Source organism: Trachurus trachurus, assembly GCF_905171665.1.
Source record: "Trachurus trachurus genome assembly, chromosome: 21".
Lineage (NCBI taxonomy): Eukaryota > Metazoa > Chordata > Actinopteri > Carangiformes > Carangidae > Trachurus > Trachurus trachurus.
In genome coordinates this window covers 20,039,753-20,066,248 of record NC_139899.1, presented here as the reverse complement: position 1 = coordinate 20,066,248, position 26,496 = coordinate 20,039,753, and the positions used below count along the sequence as shown (strand labels likewise).

Below are 26,496 nucleotides of genomic sequence, written 5' to 3'. Positions count from 1 at the left end.
TAAATAAATCATTTAACATTGTATACAGTGCATCTGTATCACCACCTGGTGTTGTGCTCAGTTTGACCTGCAGGCTGCAGTGTTGCACTGAAAGCTGCAATTCAAAGCAAAACTGTCACCACTTGCCTCCATGATTATCCTATATAAAATAAGTATAAAGGGTGTTTTCATTGTAAGCTTCACCACACTAATAATGTTTTGCTCTTAAACAACGATAGAAGAATTATTCAGATTCTGAAGTAAAAGTCCAACAATGCTGAAGCCCTGCGTTTAAGCCGCTGTTTTTAGCACAGTAGCTATGTCCTCTGTGACTGGAGTCAGTGTGTCTGAGCAGCATTTTACTGCTGGTTTTACAGTTGCAGCTGGTTAAACTGGAGTTTTAATGCTGATATGATCATCTACATGCAGGTTGAGTGGTTCCCAACCAGGACAGTCAGCCCAAAGGTTGGTAAACACAAAATCTGAGGGGTTGTCTAATATGTGAGGAGAAAACATAGTCACCAGATATACAGTAGCCTACATTTATTTACTATCAATTTTTATTTTTTTTACTATTTCACTTGTATTTTTCTTATTTTTGTGAAATGTTGATCATTTGATCTCTTTGGGAAGTTTACAGGAAATCTAGTGAAAAATCACAGTCATCCGAACTGTGCCAAGAGGCTCCAAATAGATGCAGTTAGATAGTCAGACACAATGGATATGTATTTTTGGAGGAGGTCACCAGTCAAAACATTAACATCTTAATCTTTTCTCTGAAAACAAAGTAAGTAGTAACTTTGGCAGCAAGAGTAAAAAAGAAAGAAATCCACTCAACCTCAAGGAACTCAAACACTGAAAATAAAAGCAGTGACATGAATCCAAGAGAAGATGAATTAAAGGCAGCTGGACTTGGCCTGTGAATAAGGAGGATGTTTTCATTTCATGTCTCATCCAAGAAGCTTCTTCAGTATTGAGTTTAAAAACTTTCAACATCAAAATAGCCTTTTTATTATCACTTTATTATTTACCTATTTTATTCTCTAAATCCACAGCGGCTTGATTGTTTTCAAACTTGATTTCTGTCAGTGGCTCACTGGTTTGGGGTCACAAGTTTAAGACTCTTTAATCTTGTTTTGATTTATCGTTAAAAAGTTTTAGATACTTTGTCAACAGCCCCAGTGCTGCCTCTTGCTTTCCAGTCAGTTCTGTGTGACTGTGTGAAGCTGTGCAAGATTAACTATGGTGAGAGTTTCCCAGAGCAAATATTAGCTGCCTAGTCCATGTTAACCCCTCTGACACCACCCTGAACCGGACTAATACTGACAGGTCGCCTCTCTGCCATTCTGCTATTCAATTTTTTTGTTTGTTTGTTTGCAGTTGTCGGGCATTAAACTTAATGTTGACACAAGGCTTCGCCAGTCGCCACATTGATTGGTTCACATCATTTGATAATAATGCTTCCCTATTACAGTTGGTATTGTGCTTAAGGTCCAAATTCCCCATCAAACTGGCACTTAATCAGCTTAGGTGATATGCACTGAATGTAGGTCTCCCTCACTGCTCCATTAACCATTAGGTAGCCTAATTAAACCTTGGAGTTATGAAATCATCAAATCACGAGTTAATATGAATTCATACGATATAGGCTAACATGCAAAACTGCTGGTGCAGTCCTTTGAATTAACAACTTTAACAACGGTTAATCGATCTACTCACTGCTTGAGTCAATCAGAGAAGGTGACAGTCAGAGAAGGTGATGCAATCTAAGGCTATCTTTGTATATGCTGAATATCTGAATGGGCAAAATGCAGGAAGTGGCTGGGATAAACGGAAACGCGTCTTCACTTCACATCCCTGCATATTACAGATGTGAAATTTCTGTTCTTTGGTCAGGGTGAGGTCACCAACAAGATGTCCATTTCACTCTCTGTTTTTTTTTTATGATGTGGTTTCTGGACTCGTAGGAACATGGAGTAGACTATGCAGCATCTATTTTGTAAACAATGAATGAATAAATGAATGAATGAATGAATGATCTAGGAATTCCAATGAAACTTGATAAAATAAATAAAAACCATGGTTATCATATGTGACAAACAAAACACATATACAACATTCATATTATCCCATTATTATTGTAATGCTGATTCATGATAATATGATTTTTTTTTTAAATTCTGTGCTGCAACTACTGTGTTTTTTTTTCTCATCACAAACAAAACTCAACCGGCTTTTGTGCCATTTGAATTACATTGAGGACTCATAATTTGTCTGAATCTGAGTCATACATAAAGATGATGGCGATAATGTCCCTTTACAGATGCATAGTGTTTTGTTGTATGCTACACTACACACACACCCACACACACTTTGAGAAGCAAATGTGTCCTGTTTGCCTGTTGAAATAAATTAAACTTTATTTGACAACAGCTCCTTTTGTCTAGCGTTATTGATTAATTAAAAGTTATTATTGTTGTTTTTGTGTTTGTTTGTTTGTTGTTGTTGTTGTTGCTGTCTGTGTTGCATCCACCCATGTCCTCTCTTGGGCAGTAAAAGATAGATGATTATTTAAGTATGTAAATAAGTTACAGCTAACAACACCCAGTAGTACACACTCCACCCTCTACTTTACCCAGGCCCGTGTGTGTGTGTATGTGTAAATGTGTGTCTCCCTCCCTCCCTCTCTTTCTCTTTGTGTGTGTGTGTGTGTGTGTGTAGGCTATATGTGTGTGTGTGTGTATGTGTGTGTGTCACAGGCAGGCTCAGGGCTGGGATTTCGGGTTAAATATTCAAAATGGCGGACGGAGGAGCAGCGAGTCAAGATGAGAGTTCAGGACCAGGTAATGATTACAGCATTTTACATATTCATACTCATATTCAAACTGTGATACTCACAATTTATGATAAACGGAATGGAGATTAAAAAACGCAGACCGACTAACAACAACACCGGGCTGCCGCTGAGCTCCGCGTTAGTTTTTTTTACACTCAGCTCAGCCAACTGTAATTTGACAGAGGAGGAAACGAGCTATTGCAGTGCGACGGCAAATTACATGGAAACATGCCTCCCCCCCTTTGTGTGATTAGACGTGCTGTAGCCCTACGCCGCTACATATTCATACCTCTGCCGACAAATACAGTTTAGCATATTTTATTAGTAATCGGCGACGTGACTTCGTGGTTCCTGTGTGACATATTTAGATGTTTTTCTGACTAACGGGCAGGTTGATTGAAATGAAACGGGGATGCTAGCGAGCGAGCGGGGGGCTAGCGTTGTTAGCTCACGCCGCTAACCCGCTTTGGCTTTGTGTTGATGCACAGCGGAGAAGAAGCTTTTGAAAGAGGTTTGCATATTCATTTTCTCGGCGAAGCCAGCAAAGCCAGCCGACCCCGGCCCGGGCAGTGGCTGTTCGCTTGTTTCTTTCCCCCTTTTTTAAATTTATTTATTTATTTTTATGCAAACGCTATTTTTATGGTAGCGGTGGTGGTCGAAAAACACGAAAACATGCTGTAGTGGGGAGGAGAAAAAAACTGGCTTTTGTTGAACACACAGTGTCAGCTCCCTGTGTGTGTACACTACACAGCTCGACGTAAAATTTATAGCGGAGCATTTTTTCTTTCTTTCTTTCTTTTCTTTTCTTTTTTTGCCCCAGCCTTTTGTGTGCTCTCTCGGCGGCAGCAGCCCCACCACCAGCCCCAGCAGCAGCAGCAGCAGCAGCCTGTTGTGTTATTCATGCGGGCCTGCCTCAACCAGAGTGCGGACTTCAGCATATTCCATCAGCCGCTGAAGAGCTCGTGTCATGTCAACACAACACAACACAGCGCTTCGTGACGATAAAGACTGTTAAAAAAAACCCCACTTCTGGTTTAATCAAAGAAAAAACAAATCTGGCCCTCGTGTATTCAAATTGCCCGTGGCTAACTGGCTGCTGCCTCCTTCTTCTCCTTCTCAAACTTGGCTTGGACGCTTTTCTTTTGAACTTTTTTGGGGTTTTCGTTCGTTTAATTCCGCCGAAATAATGCAATAATAGAGTTATAATGCGGAGATGATGAAGATTTTATTGTGTTGCAAGTGTTTTGCCTGCAGTTAGAAGTTGGGCCGAGTACTTTCTTAAACTTGGGAGTAATAGAAGTAGTGGTCGAGCTGGCATCGGGATGGTGCTGCTGCTGGTGTTGTTAACCCACCTCATTTGAGGATTTAATTCATTTATACAACTTTAATAATCGCTCCTGGAAACTTTGCTTCATAGTCAAGTTCGTTATTTTTTACGTCGTTGTTAGCAGGCGTGTTGACCCAGTCGGTGTTTGCTGAATACAAAGATTGTACCTGTGTAATCCCCCTCCCACTCCTCTTCCTCCTCCTCCTCCAGGCACAGGGAGGGGTAGTGAGGCCCACTTCCGGAAGGCCACAATAATAACAGGCAGGGCATTCTTACTATTCACTCTGCCGGTTTCACGGCTGGGCAAGACACAGCTTGATAGCACTGTTAAAAAAACACATGTAGCTAAATGAAGCAGCCTGAGGTCTGCAGTTGCAAGCACTACACAGTGGTGGTGGTGGGTGTTTTTGTGTGTGTTTGTTTTCTAATAATAATCACTGATACTTTTTGTCATAGCAGTTCAAGTTGCATTGGTGCCCATGTGTGACTTCTCTAAGGTGTAACCATGTGCAAGAATAGATGCTGATGACTAACCGGGACGGTGATGCATGTTGTTAATTTTGGCGGGGAGAAAACTGCTGACAAAGGCATAACATTACTTTTGCAAGTCAAATGTGGATATCGATTGGAGCTGTATGTTGTTGTGATTTTTTTTTTGCTTGGTTTTGTTTTAATAATCAACTCTGCCTGATATGTAAATACAGTCTACATCACCCAAAGACACTAAATGCATTCCCTGTTTGCATTGTTACAACTACAAGGGGAATCACAGGCTACGATAACATTACAGGAGATTACTTGATAGTTTGGAAGACATTCGTGAGAAATACTAGCCTTTGTTTTAAGATTCTAGGGCCTGTATGTGCATTAATACTCATTAAATGCTTAAAAGTTTTGTCTTTGTTAGCGTTTTGTAACATTAGAGTCACTGTCTAAAAAAATTGTCTCACTTTTATGAAAAATAATAATTGACTTGTTAAACTCGGCTACTTAAAGACTAGTTGAGGAATAATTCTGTCATCCCCACACTTAGACTACTTTTCTCATTTAATCAGTTTTACAGTTCCACCCTCATTCCAGCCTTGTAGTTCCATCATGAATATTCATTGATGTAAACACAGTTGTTATGAATAATGCATCATTTGCAGTAATAAATTCAGGACATGCCATCTCAAAGTACAGAGGAGGCCTCCGTGAAGGCTCCAGTCACACAAGCTTCCTCACAGTTGAAGAAGAAAATCATAACTAATAAGGGCAGCATGGTGTGCTTTAAACAGATAACTACACGTTTCTGGCTTATCTGGAGTAAAATGATCAGTCTTCTCTGGGTAAACAATGTAAAAGAAGAATATCTCATACAGCAGAATAAGTAAGACATGTGACTAAAGAATTTGTCTCTATTGTTAAAAAGCTGTCCGACCGAGTACTTGTGTCTGTGCCCAGTTATGCAAAGTACCTATAGGTCTATGGGCGGATCCAAGTTTACATCAACATGTAGCGACATGATCTCCAAACTGAGGGCATGTTGTAAGCAGACAGAGCGTACGTTACGATTGGTGGATGACCTAAGTTGCTGGATTTACCGAGCAACAATTGCAATGTTGTTGTTCCTGATGACTCTCATGTGTCTGCCATTACAATGAGCATTACTAAACAGTTGCCAGATTTTATGAAATGCTTTGAAAACTATTTAAAAGAAGGCGTAAAAACAGTCTTGTGCAGATGCAGTAATGTGTCAGACGAAGTGGCAGAGTACAGCAATCTGTTTAATGCGATACTCATTGAGGAACCTGTTTTAAAGTGTGAAAAAGAAACGTGCTGTACTTTGCTATTGCAAATTGCACATGAATACCCAACAGTTAATGCTAATATCGGCGTCCTCAGTGGTGAATTTACATGTGAATTCAGGCTCCGCTGCACCAAACAAACTGTAGGAGTGAATCATGGCTGACCCCTGCATGCGCTGATTGGAAGTGGTTGCATATTCCTTCTCGCCACCTCCCCCTAGAAACAGCACTTTAATTTAGTTAGATTGAATTTTCCACCTAGCCTGTAGACAGTCGACTAATGACCACCCAAGAGATACCACAGTAGCTTACAGTGATTTTAGCCCCATTACTGTTCATCAGATTACACTGAACTCTGTGTTTTGTTCATTTGTGCTGCAGCTCAGCGTTACTGTTTGTGCTCTCTGCTGGTCAGATGCTCTTGGTTTAATGTATTGACTAGTATTAAAGGACATTTAAAATAGTTTGGATATTCATTGTGACTCTGCGTTAAAAAGAGTGAGATGTGTTTTTTTTTTTTTGCTTGTTAATTTCCTCAAATTGACAGATAATCTGTCGTGACCACACATCCTGATCGCTCTCAGTCGGGTCTTCTTGATGTGTCCTGTGTTTAAGATGAAGAATATACGGTATTGTAGGTATCAGGGCAGAATGTGAATGTGTTAATTAAGTTTTTGCCCTGTCTTATGTTGAATCCTTACACTGGCATTAACAGCTCTGCAGTATTCAGTCAGCCCTCCCATATTAGAGTCCTAATGAGATACCTATTTAAAATTCTCTTCACAGGATATTTGTATTATGCATTGTTCCACAGCAGGGTTTTGCAAACCATTCAACCAAGTAACTGTACATGTGTTGAAGAGCACTGCTGATAACTGCCCCTCGCATTCAGATCTCCCTTTTTTGTTTTCTCATTTGGTTGCATGAAGCGATTGTTGAAGAGGTCATTAAGACAGACTCGCTGTTCAGATGACCCCTCTCAGATATTTTACACGAGTGTGCCAACTGTATATACTCTGTGGTAGACACCTTGGCAAACACTAGGGTGGAGCTAAACTAAACACTGTGTTGTTTGAAGGAGACGGACAGTGGAGACGACTGATATGGACTGTGTGTGATGTTCATTTAGCGTTTACATCAGTGATTTCCAAACAAACTTCTGAAGTGTCTTGCAGTTTTGAAAAGATAGAGATTGTGTTTACATAAAATAAATCTGTATATTTGAGTTTTTCAAATGACAAACGGGTTGCAAGATATTTTTCTAGCATAATAATGAACTACCATAACAGACAGATCACGCAGGAGAAACAACAGTTAAAGCAGAAGTGAGTGATCCGGTCGTTTTCGCTAATGCTGCGTTCCAGGCAGGCTTTTGAAATCGTAAATTACAGCTTCAAGTCACAACTTACGACTTTGTAGCGTTCCAGGCAACCCACTCATGTTTTTCCGACCTGTTTTACCGGTGAAAGTCACTATAACGGCCACTCGTAACTTCCGACCGGTGAACTCGTACCAGATCGAACTGGTACCACTTCACGGTCGGAAAAATACGAGTTTCCTTGAACGCACCATAACAGTCCTCGTCGCTACGTCACCACATTCCTTGGCTGCACACACAGCTGCACACACAGCCCTGCATGCCGTTCTCTCTCCTCATTGGATAAAAACTGTAGGATATGATAAATGTTTTCTCTTCGGCTCAGAGCAGAGCAGAGGGACTGACAGACCCGTGTTTCAGTCCAAACACTCTATGTAAGTGATTGCTGTCGGAAGATATAACTATTTAAGACTTATATTAACACAAATATATCACTCACTTCTGCTTTAAGTCAAGTCACACACCACAAGCAAGGTATTTCAAAAGGATAACTGAGTAAAAACTCAAACTACGTCCTCTGACAAGTGGTTGTGGTTTGAATTTCCATCCAAACTTACTGAAAAAAGAAAAAAAAAACACAGAGCATACCTAATCAAAAAATTCTAGGATTGTTATGCATTGCATGAAAAAAAGGGAAAGCAAGCACAACCGTATCCATGTTTATCTGATTATATGTAAAGCTAAAGAATTTAAGAGATTAGTTGACTGACAGAGAATTAAATAACAAATATTTGAATAATTTAACAGTAGTTTGAAGTCAGGTTTCTTTCTTTTTTTCTAGAAAAATGCCAACAATGTAATGGTTCCACACCCTCAAGTGTTCGGTTTAGACTGCTTTTCATTCTGTGCCTTATATATCACAGTAAACTTATTATGTGAGGAGTTAAGATAAGGTATTTTTTCACTATTTCCAGACATCTTCAAAGACAAAACAACTTGTCAAGATGAAACTTGAGTGGAAACTTGATGAGCAGTGGCAAATGCAGGGGTACTTGAACTCATCTCATGGGGCTTTTGCACACTTCTTCTTCATGGATGTCCTTGTGCTGAATGATAAAGGTGTGCGTGCTGGTTTTTCAGTACGTGCATGTGTGTTGAAGTCTCCGTCTGGCCTCTCGGCGCTGTTTGATTTGCTCAGGTTAGTATGTAAATGGTTTTTTGTCCTGGCAGTGGGATAAGTCAAGAAGTTGATTAGAGCAGTTGTTGTTGGATTTTCCAGTCGGTGAGCCCCTTCCTCTGTCGCCCGCAATACAGCCAGACACTCCTGTCCTGTCCCGGTCCTTCTGGTTCATGGGACACCTGTGTGGCGGCGGGGGCCAACTGTCCCCCCCCCCCTCCCCACCCCACTCCACCCCACCCCACACTGTATCAACTCTCGGAGCTTGCTGGAAATGAATTTAAAAGGACTCCAAAATGAAATACTAATGGAATGTAAAGCTAATCTAAATATGCTAATCCCCAAACACTTCATAAACATAGGCAGCCGCAGCCCGCCACCCACTCTCTGTAGTCACTCGCTGTGGAATGCTTTAGCCACAGGGGGTCTCGCTGTAATGACAGGCTTCTGGTGGATTAATGTGGAGTTATTTATTTCCGATTGAGCGAGTCCCCCTCCCACTCATAACCCCCCCTCACCACCACCCCCCTCCTCCCTTTTTAGCAGTTGGGCTCGGTCTCCATGAAACCTGGCGATTTTCTCTGAGCGAGCGGCCTAAGACATTCCATTAATGCAGTCTGCCTTTGCTAACATGCCCAGACCACCGCCGACAGGCCTCACACTGCATTCTGGGATATCTTCAGCCTGTTACCTGCTCTTAGCTAATTACTTTTTAGCCGTGCACTTGCACAATAATTGGCCTTGTGCTGCTGCCTTCCCTCCCTCTGCTGCGCCAAGTGCTAGTTTGAGCACTTTTTTTTTCTTTCCCCCTTTTCTGTGTCGTCCTTATTCCCCTGTTTTTTTTTTTTTTTTATCGTCCTCCAAAAGCCATCCAATTAATATGCTAATGAGCTGATAAATATTTATAGGGGTTTAAATTATGCAGAAAGCTTTCAGAGCCCGGTGTGAAATGCGTTGCTCGCAGGACTTCAAAGCCTTGCATTGCTAACGAGGCAGAGGCAGATTTGCATACGGCTTTAATCAGCTGAATACTGATTATGCTTCATTATAGAGTTGGGTGGGGTGGGTTTGAGGGGGGGAGTGGGGGGGTTGGAGGAGGAGGAGGAGGGGGGCGGCGGCAGAGTTGGAGGAGGCCGCCAGCTGCACTTGTCGTTTGTTTCATTCCAGCAAGAGAGGGAGGAGGGTGAACTTTTCAGAAGTACAGACAATTTTGGCACACGAGCGAGAGAGAGGCAGAAGACTGAGAGAGAGAGGGAGAGAGAGAGAGGGAGTGCAAAGTAGGCACAGTAAAGAGAGAGTGGCAGAGCTATAAGAAAAGAAAGGAGAGGGAGAGCAGAGTGAGGGAAGGAAGGAGAGCTGTTTGCCTAAAAACCCTGTTGGCTTTCACAGTGTGCGTATCCCAGTGTTGTTCAGCGAACCGTGCGGTGGACAGTGCCACTGTGTCTGTGTGTGTTGCATTGAACTCTGCTCGCCGCTGACCAGTAGAGAGTGAAGAGAGCAAGGACTGGGAGGAGGAGAAGGAGAAGGAGAAGGAGAGAGGAGGAGGAGGAGGAGGAGGAACAGGAACAGACTGCCGGACACCCTGTTGGTGGGTTTGCCCGGCAGAGGCAATTTTCTCTGATAGGCTCAGCAACCATGCTGGAAAACACAGGTGGAGCAAGAGTGGGTGAGTTTTTTGATGAGACTGTGATGGAGCGCAGCTGGGTTTTGTTGTTGTTGTTGTAGTTTTGTGAGACAGAAAAGTCTGATGTGGTACTGTTTATCACATAAGTGTTTATTGCACCACAGTGAAATGACCGTTGTTGTGTTTTTTTTCTTGTTGTTGCTTGCTGTTGTGACTTGTGATTGTGATCGAACCGGGTTTTGTTCTGGTGGTTTTCGTCGCTAAATGCTGTTTTGCTGCTTTGACTGGCGCTGAACATGATTTGAAATGCTCTCGTCGTGGAGAATGGGATGTGTTTTGTTCAGGTGACAAAAGTGAGACCGCTCAGTCGCTCACGCTCTCAGATCCCTCAGGTAGAAGCTGTGAGTGTGTCTCACTGTCTTGTCTCTGTCTGGCTCTTTCAGATGCTAAAGTGAATAATCAGTCAGAAACTACTAAATGTGCAATGGAAAGTGGTGACGGGAGCACCGGTGAGTGACCTCCACCTTCTTTGTTTGTTTTGCTTCTTCTTCGTCGCCTTCTTGTTTTGTTTTTTTGTTTTTTTTTGCCTGACGTCTCAGCGCCACCCACCTCCTCATTCAACAGGTTTTTTTTTTAATTCATGGCAATTTCTTGTGGCTAAAACCTGAAAAAAGCTCACTACTTGTTCACCTTTTTGTCTTATTGGGTCATTCTTGAAAAAACAAAAGTGATTGCAGCTTTTTCCAAAATCCTCATGAGCAGTTTTTCCTTGTGTTTCCCCCACAGAGAGCTGTTTCCATCACTTGTGCCTATTGAATATCTCTCACTAATTCTGCTCTGTCTCACTCTGTGATGCACATAATCAGACTCTGGGTGAACACTGGACAATTGGTGCTCAATCATTAATGCACAACAGTAATATAAAACTGAGTAAATATTAATGATCTTGTATGCTTTTCACTCTTGTGCACGCCCATAGTTAATATTTATTTCTGTGATGAATCACCAGCCTGCATTTGTACAGATTCATACAGCAGCTTTTATAACGATAACGGATCACCACTGTCATTGCATACGTTGTCATTTACAAAAACAAACATGTTTTTAACCAGTTTTCCTTTGCACCTGACAACTGTTTGGTTTTTCTGATGTAAACTTCTGGTGTTGTGTTGTAGTATTGTGTTCCTCTTTTTTTTTTTTCTGTGTTGAAACAATAAGAGCGTAAATGCCCATTTAACCACGCAGCACGTTTCATTACCTGTATTTCTGTCCTCAGGAATCCAAATCAATGGATTGGACTTTCAGAGGCAGACCTTGCCCACAAGTGCAATCACAAATGCACACGCACAAGCCCTCCTCCAACAGGTAACACTCGGCACACACACACACGCACTACTAATCCACAAGTAACTTTTTTGTTTTCCTTTGTTTCTGTTGACGACGCCAAGAAGCGACTGTTCGGCTTTAGTGATGCAGTTTAATTGTGGTCGAATGAAATGAAGTTTGAACGTAGGAATGCTCATCTGCGCTCACACACGCACAAGCAGAGAGAGAGTTCATTTAAATGAGCCAGGCTCTCCTGGTGTCGCCTGGCAACAAGGCAGATTAATCAACCCTGTATGCTAATTAGCTGCTCTGCGGTTGCTCGGAAACAGATGGCCGAGAATATGCAAATCTATGCAGAATTTACATGCACTGCATAACAGTTATTTTAATTAGCATCTCGGCTCTCCCCTCCCTTCCCTCCACTTTTCTTGTCTCTGAAGGCTGCAGCACATTTGAAATACCCACTTTCTCACTTCCTTTTTTAATTTAAATTCCTCTCCCTGCTCAAAGACTAAAGGCTCATTCTCACAAAGCCACACAGGTACAGGGATTTGATTTTACCTTCACTGAATTCTTTTAGTTTCTGCTCCTATCCTATTTACTGTGTCTTTTAGGTGCACATTGCAAAAGTTTTTGTCATTTTTATGGTGATAAGCTATGACATCAAACTAGGAGATGTTTGACCTAGCGTACCTCAAACTGTCAGCAATGCTCAGTTATTCCTGTAGGAAGATCTCCACCTCTAAGCCCTCCTCTTTGCTTCACCTCCACTAGTCTAAGTCGGAAGACTCGAGTGCTCTTCCGACCTCCGTCCAGCAGAGCGTATTGCCTCAAACCCAGCTAATGTTGGCCGGGGGACAGATTGCTGGAGTAAGTGGCCTGTTGCCTCACTGCCTTGAGTTAAAACCTCGTCATAGTCGTCATGCATCTGGAGTGATACCTGAACATGACCGAGCCTGGCTGAAAGCCGGGGCGACAGAACGATGGCTCGCCCCCGACTCTGTGGCTAAGGCTGGTGTCTCCTCTGCCTGTCTGTCTGCTCATCGTCGTGGTTGTCAGGCTATGTCCAAGTCCTCCACGCCATGTTGTGTTTGGACATAGTCTGTGTGTCTGTACACTCTGTGCCCATATCCATCTTCTCCGTGAGGCTGCGCCTTAGTCGAGAAGACCAGACGGGTTGAATGCGGAGTGAATGGTTACCGTGCATGTGAACACGACATCAACATGCTCATTTGCACTTGTGCCTGGCTCAGCTGCATGAGTCTTCTCTCCATTTGCCTCTTACGGCTTTACTTCAGTGTTGCCATGATAACCGGAGTTTCAATGCTACTTCGATACCTTTGTGAAAAGTTAAATTCAGTAGTCAAATTTACATAAACCTTTGACCTGAACATATTCAGTGTGGTGGGGAATTCACTTCCACATGATTTCTATGGATGTGCAAAAATTGGAATAATAAAGAAGAGAGACTGGAGGTGTAGTCTAGTTCGTGTCAGAAAACCACAGCAGCCATTTAAACAGCTGTTGGCAACAGCATTACGTCCTGCAGTCCAGCTGCTAAAATTATTAAAGTGGGGAAAGCAGGGAATGAATTAAGTGCTTATCGTATGGCACATAATGAAGACAGATTCCAAACCAACATGTCAAGACCAGAATGGAAAATGTGTCACAAGTCTTTTATAAAACACACATTTTTCTAGGATATTGCATTAGATATGGTATATTAGATGTTCGACTTCACATGAGTATCGAAACCAAAACTCAAGTATTGTGACAACACTAACTCATCCAGTCTGTAATAGTTATGAAAAAAGTGATTTCTCTATACATTGCTTATTGTTTTTCTCTTTCTCTCCTCCTCTGTCCACCATGTCCACTGTGTCTGTCTCTCCAGTTGACCCTGACCCCAGCGCATCAGCAGCTGTTGATCCAACAGGCCCAAGCTCAGCTCCTGGCTGCAGTGCAGCATTCGGCAAGCCAGCAGAACAGCACCACTGGGGCGAGCATCTCAGCCTCTGCAGCCACACCCATCACCCAGCTGCCCCTGTCACAGCCCATCCAGATCACTCAAGTATGACACTATCTCTCCGGGTTCTGCAAACCCTTAAAATACTTTTTCAATAAAACTACCCCCAAAAAATCTTGAATGAAGTCGACTGTAAATTTTGTTGTAATGGAACAAAAATTCCAAATTGTATGCAGGCGTTCAAAACCGCTTTTATTATTTTACCATTTGAATCAGCTGCTGTTGATTTTCTAGAAACAGATGTGGCAGCTGTTCACTAATTGACATCTGGATATATGTGGAACTGTTTTAGATCAGTGACAACACAGCAACTGCTTTGTGAATAACTAATAGAAGTTCACCATAGGTTGGTAAACATTGTATTTATTGTCCTTATTTTCTATACCATGTACTTTAGAGTAAGACAAGGAGAAATACATACGTATAGTTGGACAGAGATGTAATATAGTTAGTTGTAATGATGCCACAACAAAACATAAATCATGTGAGGTCAGTTACAAAGTTGCAGAGATGCTGTTTATCCTGCTGTAAGGTATGAATTTGGTGTGATTGGTATGATTTGACTTAACATTCCCCTCTTGGCAGCAGCTACAGCAGCAGAATCTAGGTCTGCCTCAGTTCGTTCTGGTTCAGCCCGGCCACCCGATTGCCACTCCGCTGCAGTCCGCTCAGTTCATCATCTCACAGTCACCACAGGCCCCACAGGGTGAGCAAAACACTTGCAGTGCTTGATTGTTGATGCGGAGTTAAGGAGAGCGATATGTATTCAAAGTACCAGATTGCAGGTTAACATTTCTTTTTATCTTTCCTGCCCTGTCGGCCTTTCCCTCTGCAGGCATATTGCAAACCCAGAGTCTTCTAACTCAACTACCTCAAAGCCAAGCTAACCTCCTGCCGACTCAACCAAGCATCGCCCTTGCAACTCAGGTTGGTAATGATGCAAGCACCTCGTTTAATCTCTGAAAAATTATTCTGGCAGCGCTGACACCTCCCCATCTGTAATCCAGGTGCATGAATAAAATCCCATCACAAAGCCAGTGTTAATAGATTTGCCTGATGTATTTTCTACTCTTTTTTTTTCTCCCTCTCTTTTCCGTAGCCTGCAACTCCGACCCGCACAACAGCAGCCACACCTATTCAGTCCCTGTCCCACAGTCAGACACCACCCAAACGGTTGGATACCCCGACTCTGGAGGAGCCTAGTGATCTGGAGGAGCTAGAGCAATTTGCCAAAACCTTCAAACAGAGACGTATCAAACTGGGCTTCACACAGGTGTGTGTAGGATGAATAGATTTATTATCAAGAGTTCCTTCCTTTGCAAATCAACATATGTGGGTGTTGTCATGTTCAACTTCTTAGTACGCGCTATATAACACTAGGATGGAGCCTTTTCTGCCTTTGCCACAATGAAGTGTGGCGCTGGTGCTAAACTTTAGTTTTATTGTTTGTGTTTTCTTATTGTAATAGGAAAATGTGTACAATCGTATGTGCACTCTAGTGTAACCTCATTCACTGCACTGACTGTTCCAGTTCGAGCTGAACTGCCCTTGGCTGTGGTAAAGGCGTATTTCTTTATCTGCCTTTTTGGCCCACACATCAGGTTTTTCGTCCTGACAGTTTGCAGCTACCTGTCTTACATCACCGACATTCAGCCCTCCATAGTATGAGACTGGATTTCTCTGCTTTCAGGGCTCTTTCTTTGTGGGCCCCATTGATCACTGTGAAATACATTTGAATAAAATCCACAATGGCAGGCCTGAATATGTGTGTTTTTATAAGATTTACATAATTCATATTTCTCTGTCTCTTTCTCTCTGACTCCAGGGGGATGTTGGCCTGGCCATGGGGAAGCTGTATGGAAACGATTTCAGCCAAACTACCATCTCTCGCTTTGAGGCCTTGAATCTGAGCTTTAAGAACATGTGCAAACTCAAGCCATTGCTGGAAAAGTGGCTCAATGATGCAGGTTTGTCCCTGAACCCTCCTGAATGAGTGACGCTGAAATGAATGGCCTAAGGGAAATAATAATTTCACTCTGCATAATGTATCCTGTGTTGGCGTCACATCTGCTCTTGTGAAGTGGAATAGGCAATGGCCGTTTTTCTTTTTTTTTGTCTCGACAGTACCTCGTCTTTACCTCCCTCCCTTTCCTTTGTGTCTGTACTGTTTGTGCAGAGAACCTGACATCTGACCAGGGCCTGTCCAGCCCCAGTGCCCTGGGCTCCCCGATGGGCATAGAGGGACTCAACCGCAGACGGAAGAAGAGGACCAGTATCGAGACCAACATCCGAGTGGCCTTAGAAAAGAGCTTTCTGGAGGTGAGAAACTCCTACGGCTTGAGTTCCGATGTTGACGAGTTTTTATTACCATTAAGGAAACATTTGTTGCATGAGTTACCTGTTGGTGCTTTAGGCATGGGCATTTCGAGTAATTTGAAGTAACCTAACCTGGTCTTACTCGAGTAACTTCAATAAAAATAGAATGACTCTGTCCGTCAAACAGATGAGACAGACGCATTACTGACACACAGAGTCGTCAGACAAAATATCAAGTGGTTAATAAGAGTAGAGATTGGAGTTTAAGATGCTTATATGGGGCATGTGCATCTTTCTACTGGAAAAAAAAGTTTTCCCCTCCAAGGCAGCCGGGGAGGGGAAAACTCTTTTTTTTTTCAGTCATTAGCGGTGCTTGTTGATTAGTCCACACTACATTTTGGCGACAACGCTCCTCTCTGTCTCACATCGTCTCAGGAAATAACTCAGGTTTCCTAATGTTCGTAGGCTGAAAGCTTATTTTCTAACAGACTTGATGACACCTATCGTTTCCCTCCCTATGGCTTACCCCAAAAGCAAACCACCACAGATTCTCGTAAAAGGTTTGAAAGTTCGAGGCTCGATCCAAAAATGCTTTTTCACAGCAAAAAACCATGTTGTTTGATCCGAAACTGTTTTAACACTACGAAAAACTGAACCATGGCATGATTATGTAGTTTGATCTGACGCTAGACTGTGCTCTAATCCTAGGTTAACCAGGTAATAATTTGTAACTGACTAGCAGATTGCCTACTTGGGTACTCGAGTACCCGGGAAACCGTGCACATGCCTAGTGCTTATTGTGCAGCCCTAAAAACAGAAGTATTTAGTAATATTTTAATATGTTGATACAGTGGGATTGTTTAAAACGTACAGATCCACAGTGGAGAAGTAGACTGTGTGTCAAGGATGACTTCAGGATTCCCCCCCCCCCCCATCTATGAAAACATGTCAAAACTTTTCATGGTGTAAATTGGATGTGGAGTTAGTGAAGGGTTTAGACTGCTCAATGCTGACAGGGCGTCCCTGGCGTCTTTGTCCTCTTCAAGCAGAACCAAAAACCTACCTCTGAAGAGATCACCATGATCGCTGACCAGCTCAACATGGAGAAGGAGGTGATTCGGGTCTGGTTCTGCAATCGCCGGCAGAAGGAGAAGAGGATTAACCCCCCCAGCAGCGGCAACATCGGAGGAGGCAGCACCCCCATCAAAACCATATTTACCCCCAGTAGCCCCTTGGTAAGTGATGATTGTTGTGGGTTAGTTTTGTACAGGTCGAGGAAATTTTGCGTGTTCGTAGCTGCGGCCAAACACACATCTCATTCAGTCCTTTCTCTTTTTTTGTTAGTTAGTTTATTTATTCATTTGGTTGATTTAAAAAAAAAGAAGAGACTGACAAAATGCATTGATTGGTCAGTAATACATGCAACCAAAAGGTGTAGGCTGAAGCAATAGCTTATTGTACCTACCCTTTGTACGTAAGATTTCCATTTACATAGTGGAAATAAAGAGCATTAAAATAAAAACAAACAAACTGACCACAAAACCAAAACAATACTACCTGTTAGAGTTTGTATTATAACTTGTATTTGCAAATCTGTGTTGTCCAGGTGGCCAGCACAGCGAGCCTTGTGAGCAGTCCAACGATTAACACACCCACCACTCTGACTGTAAACCCAGTGATGCCTCTCACCAGCACCAGCGTCTCCAATCTGTCTTTCACAGGTGTGTGTGTGTGTGTGTGTGTGTGTTTGGAAAAAAAGGTGTTTCCCATCTTACCCCATAATGAAGTTTACATTTGTTTTTTTTCTTAAATATCTTTTATTTCTTCAACATTTCCCCTCAAAGGTACGACAAACACTGCATCCGTCATCTCCACCACACCTATGATTACCACGGCAGTCAGCTCTCCGTCTTTAAGCCCCTCGCCGACGACCATTCACTCCTCGATAGAGAGCAAGCTCGGCACTCAGGCGCACACCATCGTCACCCAGGCCCCGACTTCCATAGCCACCACTTTAGGGACGGGTCAGGTGATGGTGGCGAGTCCGGGGCTGTCCGCGGCGCTGCAGTCGGCCGCCCAGTTACCCAGCGCTAGCTTCGCTGCTATGGCGGCTGCCGCTGCTGGGCTCAACCCGGGGCTGATGGCCTCCTCCCAGTTCGCTCCAGGGTTAGTACTGAACACGCTCAAACTGGTGCTCTGATTACCACCTCTGTTTTTAAAGTGATACGCCAACATTTTTTTTTCTGTGTCTTGCCTCACTCCCGAGTCCATGACAAGCAGATAGACACCATCCTTTCGACTGTGTATGCAGTGCAGTAACAAGGGAGATGGAGCCGTCTCGCCCGTAATTAGCTTAGCTCAAACGCTGGAAGTGTATAGGTAGTGTTAGCCTGCCTCCTACCCGAGCCGAAATCAGCAGTCAGAAGCTGATTTCATTTTAGCTCTAAACTCTGTAAATATATCACTTTATCGACATTTCAAACATTTTTCGAGAAAGTAGCCGTTTAGATCAGCAGTGTGTCGTTAATTTGTTAATTTGTCCAGTTGTTTACAATTTTGTTTGGACGAATTCGGCACTACTAAAGCTAGCCGTTGTGACCAACGCACTTCCGGTTACTTTCACAAAATAAAACACTCGTTGCCCTTAACATACAGAAGTGCTTTTACTTTGAAATAGGAAGCTAACCTACCCTCGATGTAGCTAGCTTGAACCAAAATAAACCGTCTTTGCTTGAACCCTCCGTTTTTACCGATCTCGTCCCATTACCGGCATTTGACCACTCAAGATGCCTTACCGGAGAGTTTTGTCAGCTCTGAGACGAAGATCGGTGCGTTTAGAGTTGCGGAAGAGTTTCTCTGATGACTTTAGGTAGAGGCAGGCTAACACTACCTATGCACTTCCAGCGTTTGAGCTAAGCTAATTACGGGCGATATGGGCTCTCCCTCGTTACTGCACGCACAGTCGAAAGGATGGTGTCTATCTGCTTGTCATGGGCAAGACACTTAAAAAGAAAAAAATGTTGGCGTATCCCTTTAAAGTGTCTTCTTCTTCTTCAGTGGTCTAAATGAGTCTAAATGATCTTCTAACCCTCCTCTCTCTGTCTGTGTGTGCAGGGGTGCCCTGCTCAGCCTGACGCCCGGTGGCCTTGGCAGCGCCCTGAGTCCTGCCCTCATGAGCAACAGCACCCTGGCCACCATTCAAGGTGTGTACTGATATCACAACAATGCAATGAACACTTACTGAGCCAGTGCTTTCTAGTCTTAAAACAAATCACACAGCGGCAGTACAGTAGCTCTGGTTCCCAACCTCCCTCTGAGCTGTGATTTATAACCTGAAACGAACTCTCTTTGTCCTCTACAGCATTTCTATGCTGATTATTAGTTAATGATTATTAAAGAAATTCTCAGCAACACTAACCTAATCTACCTCTGAATGTTGACAGGTCGTGATAACAGACTGGGTATCTCAGATACTCGTGAGCAACTTTAATTAAAATCAGCCCAGAAATAGTCTATTTATTCATGTAATAGTTATTTTAGATTTTAATTAATTAAACCATCTCGTAGAAGCACAGTCCTAGGCCCGAGGGAACATATTTGGAACATATACAGAGAAAATGATTTGAGAAAAAAAATCCATCTCGAGGTCAGTAGTTTAACCCATTGTTGGTGTAATTTGTATAATGAAAGCAAAAACTTAATGAGGACACGATATATATTTGCATATTGAGGATAAAATAATTCAGGCCACGCCCATGAAGTTAATCCTGCTGAGAGAAAATTACTTCAGCGAGGAGAAAAATTAATCCCACTGAGCTGCTGATAAATTTTGATGATGGGAGGGAAAAAAAAAAAACACAAATCCTTTGTAAAGACATCACCGTCAAACATCTCGCCATCTTCCTCTAAAGCTCCTTCTTCTCCTTCTCCACAGCTCTGGCGTCGAGCGGCACAATCCCCATCACGTCTCTGGACGGCAGCAACCTGCTGTTCGCCAACACCTCGGCCGGCGGCACGCCCAACCTGGTGACCACGCCGCTCTTCCTGAGCCCCCAGAACCTGTCGCTGCTCACCAGCAACCCCGTCAGCCTGGTGTCGGCCGCCGGGGGGGGGCTGCAGGTCACCGCCGACGCTCACCACCATCATCATCATCAAGCCACCACGGCTGCCGTGCCTGTGCAAGCCTCGACCATTACCACTGCCTCCAAGGCTCAGTGAAGCCAGTCGGGCTGCATCCCGAGTTAACGCCCCGTTCCCTACGTCGTGCACTACTCTTTATCACGCCATGTACGGGAACGGGGAGGTCGTTTTGAAAAAGGCTTCGTGCTTCACTAACCACCCCACATACTTTCCATTGTATCTACCATTATTTAATCCTTTTTGCTGCCACCAAAAAGAAGAAGACCTCGAATGAGGTTGAGGTTAACTTTTATTTTATTTTTTTGTTTGTTTGCCGTCTTTTTTTTTTTTTTCTTTTTTCTTTTTCTTTTATGATTCTTGGATGTTTTTTCCACAAACAGTAGCCAGATGGACACTGTTGTTGGCCTGCCGCTCCTCATGAACCTTGACACGTGTCCAGGACGGAAGTATCCTCGGCACCATCAAGCTGTTCACATTTTGTACATATATATAAATATATATCCTCCTATTTCCAGGTCAGAATTTTCTCTGAAATACTTCTAACCAAAAACTTTAGGATTTTGCTCTTTTAACATTCAAACTTAACTGATTTACTACTAATTTCACAATACTCATCATCACTAATGGGGACCTGTGTTTCGCCCCATCGTTGATTATCTGTTTTTGGGTTTTTTGGACAGGCTTTGACGTAAATCATATCAAAGTTATATTTTAGAGACTTTTTTCCTTTTATCTTTACTGTCTGTATTTTTTGACATTTTCAGAACTTTGTAAGTCTAATGTTAAGTTAAGAGTTAACTATCACTTTTTAATCGTGGTTATAAGGCTTTAAAAACAAGTAATAAGTGGCCGATATAAAGGTTATCATTGCTTTAAGGCTCAGAGGGACCGGACGCGTCTCTCTGAATCTCTCTTTCTGGAAACACTGAGTTTTACGTGGCGCTGCGGTGGCAAGGTAGCTGCTGAGCTTTAGTAAAACAGAGTTCTAGGTGTGGATCATAGACACTGATAGAAAATAACTAAAAACGTTACGTTGAGAGCTTTAAAAAGAAAAAAAGAGCTGTGCACATGCAGTGCTGTGTCCGATTTTAAAGGGTGGTTTTGTTTTGGATGGTGATCCTTTGGAGGACTGTACATTGTGTTTGGATTCAAGAGGTAGAAAGTAGAAGTCTGCATGTGCTGTCTGCAGCTCAGGCAGGTGCTGAGAGGTCAGTGGCTGCATAAGGCTCTGCGGCCGATTGGTCTGTTCGGAGGAGGACTAGTCAGGGGGCGTGGTCGTCATACCAAATATATGGTGGCGTCGGCTAGATGAGTTTATTGTATTGTGTTTTATTTTGTTTTGTTTTCTTTTTCTTTTGTAATAGTAGTACCGTTGTATCTACTTGTGCACAGTATCTGTACCAAAAAACTGGATTGATGAGCTGCAGTCTGCCTTTTTTGGGAGGAATGAAATTCTGTCTTTTTTTTTTTTTTTTGTCTGCAGTCACTTGACTGGCTTGCGTACTTTAAGATATACCAAAAATATTTGTTAAAATAATTGCTGTGTGTAGTCGGTGTAGCTTAGTCTAGTCAATATATTTATGAGTACAGAATCTCTCTTCATTGTTCAACAGATTTTAGAAATGCAATATTTTGATGATCATTTTCCAAAGATGACCTTTTTCTTTTTTTTTTCTCTCCTTTTTTTTTCTTTTTTAAATTTTAATTTGACCAAGCGTCTCATAGCTCAACTTCTAAATTGGCAGCACAACTGACCAAAAAATAGAGGGACTGGCGAGTTGGGGTATGAGAAAGTTGTTTCCTGTTACTCTTTTTGAATTGATTTTTTATCACCGGGGCTTCATCGCCCGAATGCCTGATTATGGATTTCTTTTTAGCCATTTGATGGCTTGTTTTAATTTTTAATCAGTTCTGGCCGTTTTGGTAGCAGTTTTGGACTTTTCTGGAGCATAATAGAAAGGTTCTGTTGTTTGGTTTTGTACTAATATTCAGCCATAAAACAACAGCTTGAACCAAAGTGGTTTTCCTCTGTAGTTGCTGTGCCTGTCCGAGCACACGAGTTGCCGTTCACGATCTCTACTCTCCACAAAGCAAAATGTTTCCTCTTCTCCTCGCCTCGGTCGATACCTGATAATTCCTGGTGCGGTGCTGCTGGATACGGATCACAGAAACTTAGCTTTAACAACTTGCTGCTGAAGCTCCGGGTGGAGTTGTTGTTGCTGTTGAGAGGCTTTCCTATAGCTTTATGACTGCACCCTGTGAAAATCAGGTTTTGTGGTTTGGACCCTCCCACCCTGAGGGCGCATTTGTGTGAATGCATAGGTCTGATTGTCAGACGACGTGTTAACGCCTCCTCTCTGCACCAATGTCGTGAACCAGCATGTTAGAAACGAACAATATGCTGCTCCCTAAATCCGTCTGTGTGGACTAATTTAAATCCCGCCAAATTACTTTACCCAACGCAGCGTCGGGCTGAGTACTCTTAATGTGCTACACATCCAACTAAACCCCATACAAAAGTTGCATTGTTCTGCTGCTTCCAAAAAAAGAAAGAAGCAGAATGAGTTACCAGAGTGATTATTAAATCACCGATACTGTAAGCAGTAAAAATTGTTCCTGTTCTCCTCTTGTGTACTTCTTTTTGATTTATTTTGACTGAATATACCTCAGCAGCACTTAAACATAAGGTTCACCTTTAGACTTTTCTGTGTATAGAACAGTGTAGAATGTATAAGTACTGTCTGGCTTTCCATTCAGAGTTTATACTGATGAACCATACATAGGAACCATACATGAAAAAGACAACCTACTACTGCTATTTTCTAGAACTACTATTTATGGGGTATTTCCAGGTTTAAATATTATTTTGAGATCCTTCTTGCCAAAGTAAAAGCCTTTCTCTTTGCAGCTCGGCAGGTGTCTGGCTGCTCACGTTGCTGGTTTCCCTGTCTCTGAGGCCGATGGGGCCTAAAGGACTCAGTCCTGTTCCAGTGCTGTTTGTAGTTACTAATGAGTCAAACGTGTGCTAGCTGAACCGGTCGCCATCGGCACCATGGGATGTTACTGAAATATTTATCTGAGGAAAGACTGAAGAATTAGAGAAACGATCTTTTCTTAATTCTATACATATAAATATATATATAAACACTTGTAAGATATTCATATTTTATATTTGAACCAGTATGTTATCAAGACTGAATGTAGTGTTTATCATGCTTACTCTAAAATTCTCCCCTAAATCTTCCTTTTTATTACTACAAAAGAGTAAAACCTTTTTTTTTTCTTCTTTTTTAAACTGTCAAGACCAAAAAAAAAAAATAACAGAGAAGAAATCTGAGGCCACGCCCTCGGTGGAGCGTGAGTCGCTGACACCTGTCTGTCGTGTATCGGCGAGGACTTTTCCACGGGGGGGTTGTGGGGTGGGGGGGTCTCGTTCAGACTGATCCTGTGGTTTGGTAGGAGACTAAAGCATCTGATCTTAATCTTTTTAATTGTTTTTTTTTTTTTTTTTTTTGGTTGAGTCGTTGTGGACTTGATTTGCTGTGCTGTCTTTAACAATCATTTGACTTTTTTTTGTTTTAATATTACTTTATGCCTTTAATTGTTTTGTATAGTGTGAGAGGGCAAGATCACTGGCTTTCTTAGTTTGACAAAGAAGATTAACATTATCATTTATGCCTTATTGTTACGTAGAAGACATGAGCATTGTAGCATTGTTGTTGTCGTTGTTGCGTTTTGAGCGTTGAGTGTGTGTGTGTGTGGCTTGAGCGTTGAGCTCACCTGGTGCATTGTTTTTCACCCGAACAACACAATGTACTTTGGGCATTTTTGGCGCGTGCGATGACTACGTTGCTACCTATGTTTTTTAGGTGTTACTCCGACAGGTTGAACAAACCTGTGAGAAAAGCTTTACTAATAATTCCAGCAGGTGGCTGTGTGTGTGTCTGTGTGTATGTGTGTGTGAGTGTGAGAGAGGGTGTGTCTTACAAAGAGAGAATAGTGAGGGCAGTCTGCAAACCATTATAGTGCATTTTTCCCATCTTCCAGCGGGTGTTTGAGAGTGATTTTTAAAAAAAGGTTGAGACATGAGTGTACTTTATTTTTGTTGTTTGTCCAGAGGGGGGGTTCTCTACTGATTAACTAGAGCCTTTAAGCAAGCCAGTTTTTGATTTGTTATGGTAAAACTACAGTTTGTGTTCTACTTATGATCTTATTAACTGACAACTGATGGACGTATTGCCGCTGACTTGGCTTTAACGCTTCGGTTTCAGTCGGTAATTCAGAGATTTGTTTTTTGTTTTTGTTTTCTTGAGATGCGCTCGTGGATCAGCCACACGTCAAGTTGTCGCAATGTTGATCCACCTACACTGGTTTGCTGGTATTTTAACTTTGACAATGGAAGTGTGGAGCACCAGTAAAAAGGCAAATGGAGCTGTTGTATACCTCATTTCTAACTCAAGACTGAGTGAAACCTGCTTTAATCTACTTAAGAAATGAAAGATATTTTATAAAATCTCACAGGAAAAAAAAAAAAGATGAAAATACTCAAACTTGTGTCAGTGGAGAAGTCTGGTCATACCTGTGCTTATAGTGAAGGGTCGTGGAAAATGTCGCCACTAGGGGGCGACAGAACAACACACCAGTACTCATGAATGTCTGCTGCTTTTCTATTTTTTTAATTTAACACTTTCCTGTGCTGCACACTGATTATACTTCAGCACTGGATGGAAATTATTACTTATCACCTCAGTGTAAAGTTACTTTTTATCACATGAATGGGCCTTTTGATTAACATGGTGCATTTTAACTTCCCCTTCCATGTTTGAACATCTTTTTAAGTTTGACAATCCTGTTTTTTTTTGTTTTTTAATTGATTGTTCACTCCGATCATCAGGTACAGGTATGACGAGTCTTCCCACGTGACTGTGCGCTGTCGCAGCCCGCTCTCGCTTCCCTCCCCCCCCACCGTGATACCAACATTAACCAAAGACTTCTAACTTGATTGTATACGAGCGACACCATCTCCCGCCCATCCCCGCCTCACTGCTCAGCATCAAATCCCGGCTGCACGTTCTCACCAGAGTCCTCAGTTCATCCGTTAAAAAACTACAAAAAACAATAAGAAAAAACAACCAAAAAAAAAGCTTTTTATTGCATGCGAATGTGTTTAAAAAAAAATATGAATAATAAAACACTCCGGCCTCATCCAGCCGGTGCAGCGGTTTCAGTGCCTGTGGGCGGGGATCGGAGGGGGCTGAACGGGAGGTGAGCGGGTTTCTCTCCGACAGACACGAACAAATCCGGTGGTAGCTGGGTGATGTTTGTTAATACACGCTGAGGGTTGATCCTGTGCACACTGTACATGCTCAGGACTCTATGTGTGTGTGTGTCTTGGGCGCTGTTGCTAGGATGCCCCCCCTCTCCACCTCACCCCCACCTCCACTCTCTCTCTATGTCTATCTCTTTCTCAAGGACTGTGGTGAAAATGCTGTTTCTGTCTCTCACAGTGTGTGTGTGTGTGTCTCCTCTCCTCCTCATCACCTGTACACTGTAGTCCCAGGACATTACCCCTGTTGTCTCCAGGAATACACATCCTGCCCCCCCCCCCCCTCCCCACCAAAACTCACTGCTGTGCCCCCAACACCCTCTTCCCTCCCTTCCTCCATCCATCTCTCCCTCTCTCTCTCCTTCGACATTGTCTCTTCACTACAGACTCTGATCAGCTGTGACACTATGCATCATGGTCCTTCACTCTGCATGGACTGTGTCCCTCCAACGGGCTTCAGTGACACTTTGTTTAATGCTTTACTCTGACGTGAGGTTGTAGGACCTCACAAGCGCTATCCCAAAGCAAAAAAGAAAAAAAAATCCAAATATTTAACTTTTGACAAATGCAGATACCAAAGATATCTCTCTGTCCTGTCTCTCTCTCTGTTTTCTCTCCCTTCCACCCTGCAGCATGTGTATTAAGAGACAAACCCAGCACTGGCTTTAGTCCTAGCCTCAGTAATTCCAAAGCTTAGATGTATATTTTGGTATATTTCTGAGATAAACTTGCGTGAAAAGCGTCTGTTTCTCATTTGTTTGTTGTAATCTCCTTTTTCTGTCACAGCATGGAACTAATTGCAAAACTGTCTTACTCTTGGTAGGTTAAAGATATAGTATTTTTGTATGTTTTTGGGTGTGTCATGTGTGTGATTTATCAGTTCACAGCCCAAGTGACCATGGCTTTCAACAATAGAGAAAAATAAGAAAAGAAAAAAAAAAGTAAAACGCCAACCATGTACATATTAAGTCTGTGTATCTCAAGAAATGCATTCTGTAAAACATTTATTACTCACGTTGGAAGCTTGGGCTCATCTAAAGGAATGTGTCCCTGTTTTATTTCCCTTTTTCTTATTCTGCAGTCTGACAACAGTTGACTTTTCCAGGACTCTAATGTAAGGAGTTTTGGTTTCCATTATGGACTACAACACTGAGGGACACTGCTCCTATCTGACTACAAGACAAAAAAAAAAAAAAAAAAAGTTTAAAAAAATGAAATAAAATAAAATAAAACGAAAAAAAAAAAAAAGGCCTCCACTTGTGGCGGCATAGAACTGAAAGATTGTGTAGGAGTTTTAAGTATGTGAATCAGGAT

The 26,496-nt window shown here is 42.5% G+C and overlaps 1 protein-coding gene across 1 annotated transcript; it reads left to right on the top strand.

Moving 5' to 3' along the window:
- Nucleotides 1-2,776: 2,776 nt before the first annotated feature.
- On the top strand, nucleotides 2,777-20,033 carry pou2f1b (POU class 2 homeobox 1b; the record flags this gene model as incomplete). Its single annotated transcript, XM_083997453.1, has 13 exons — nucleotides 2,777-2,822; nucleotides 11,325-11,413; nucleotides 13,269-13,445; nucleotides 13,986-14,106; nucleotides 14,236-14,327; nucleotides 14,500-14,673; nucleotides 15,226-15,367; nucleotides 15,568-15,719; nucleotides 16,763-16,951; nucleotides 17,323-17,437; nucleotides 17,561-17,882; nucleotides 18,831-18,919; nucleotides 19,651-20,033. 13 exons carry the CDS (start codon nucleotides 2,777-2,779, stop codon nucleotides 19,932-19,934), a joined length of 1,992 nt encoding a protein of 663 aa, XP_083853579.1. The 3' UTR covers nucleotides 19,935-20,033.
- Nucleotides 20,034-26,496: the final 6,463 nt, after the last annotated feature.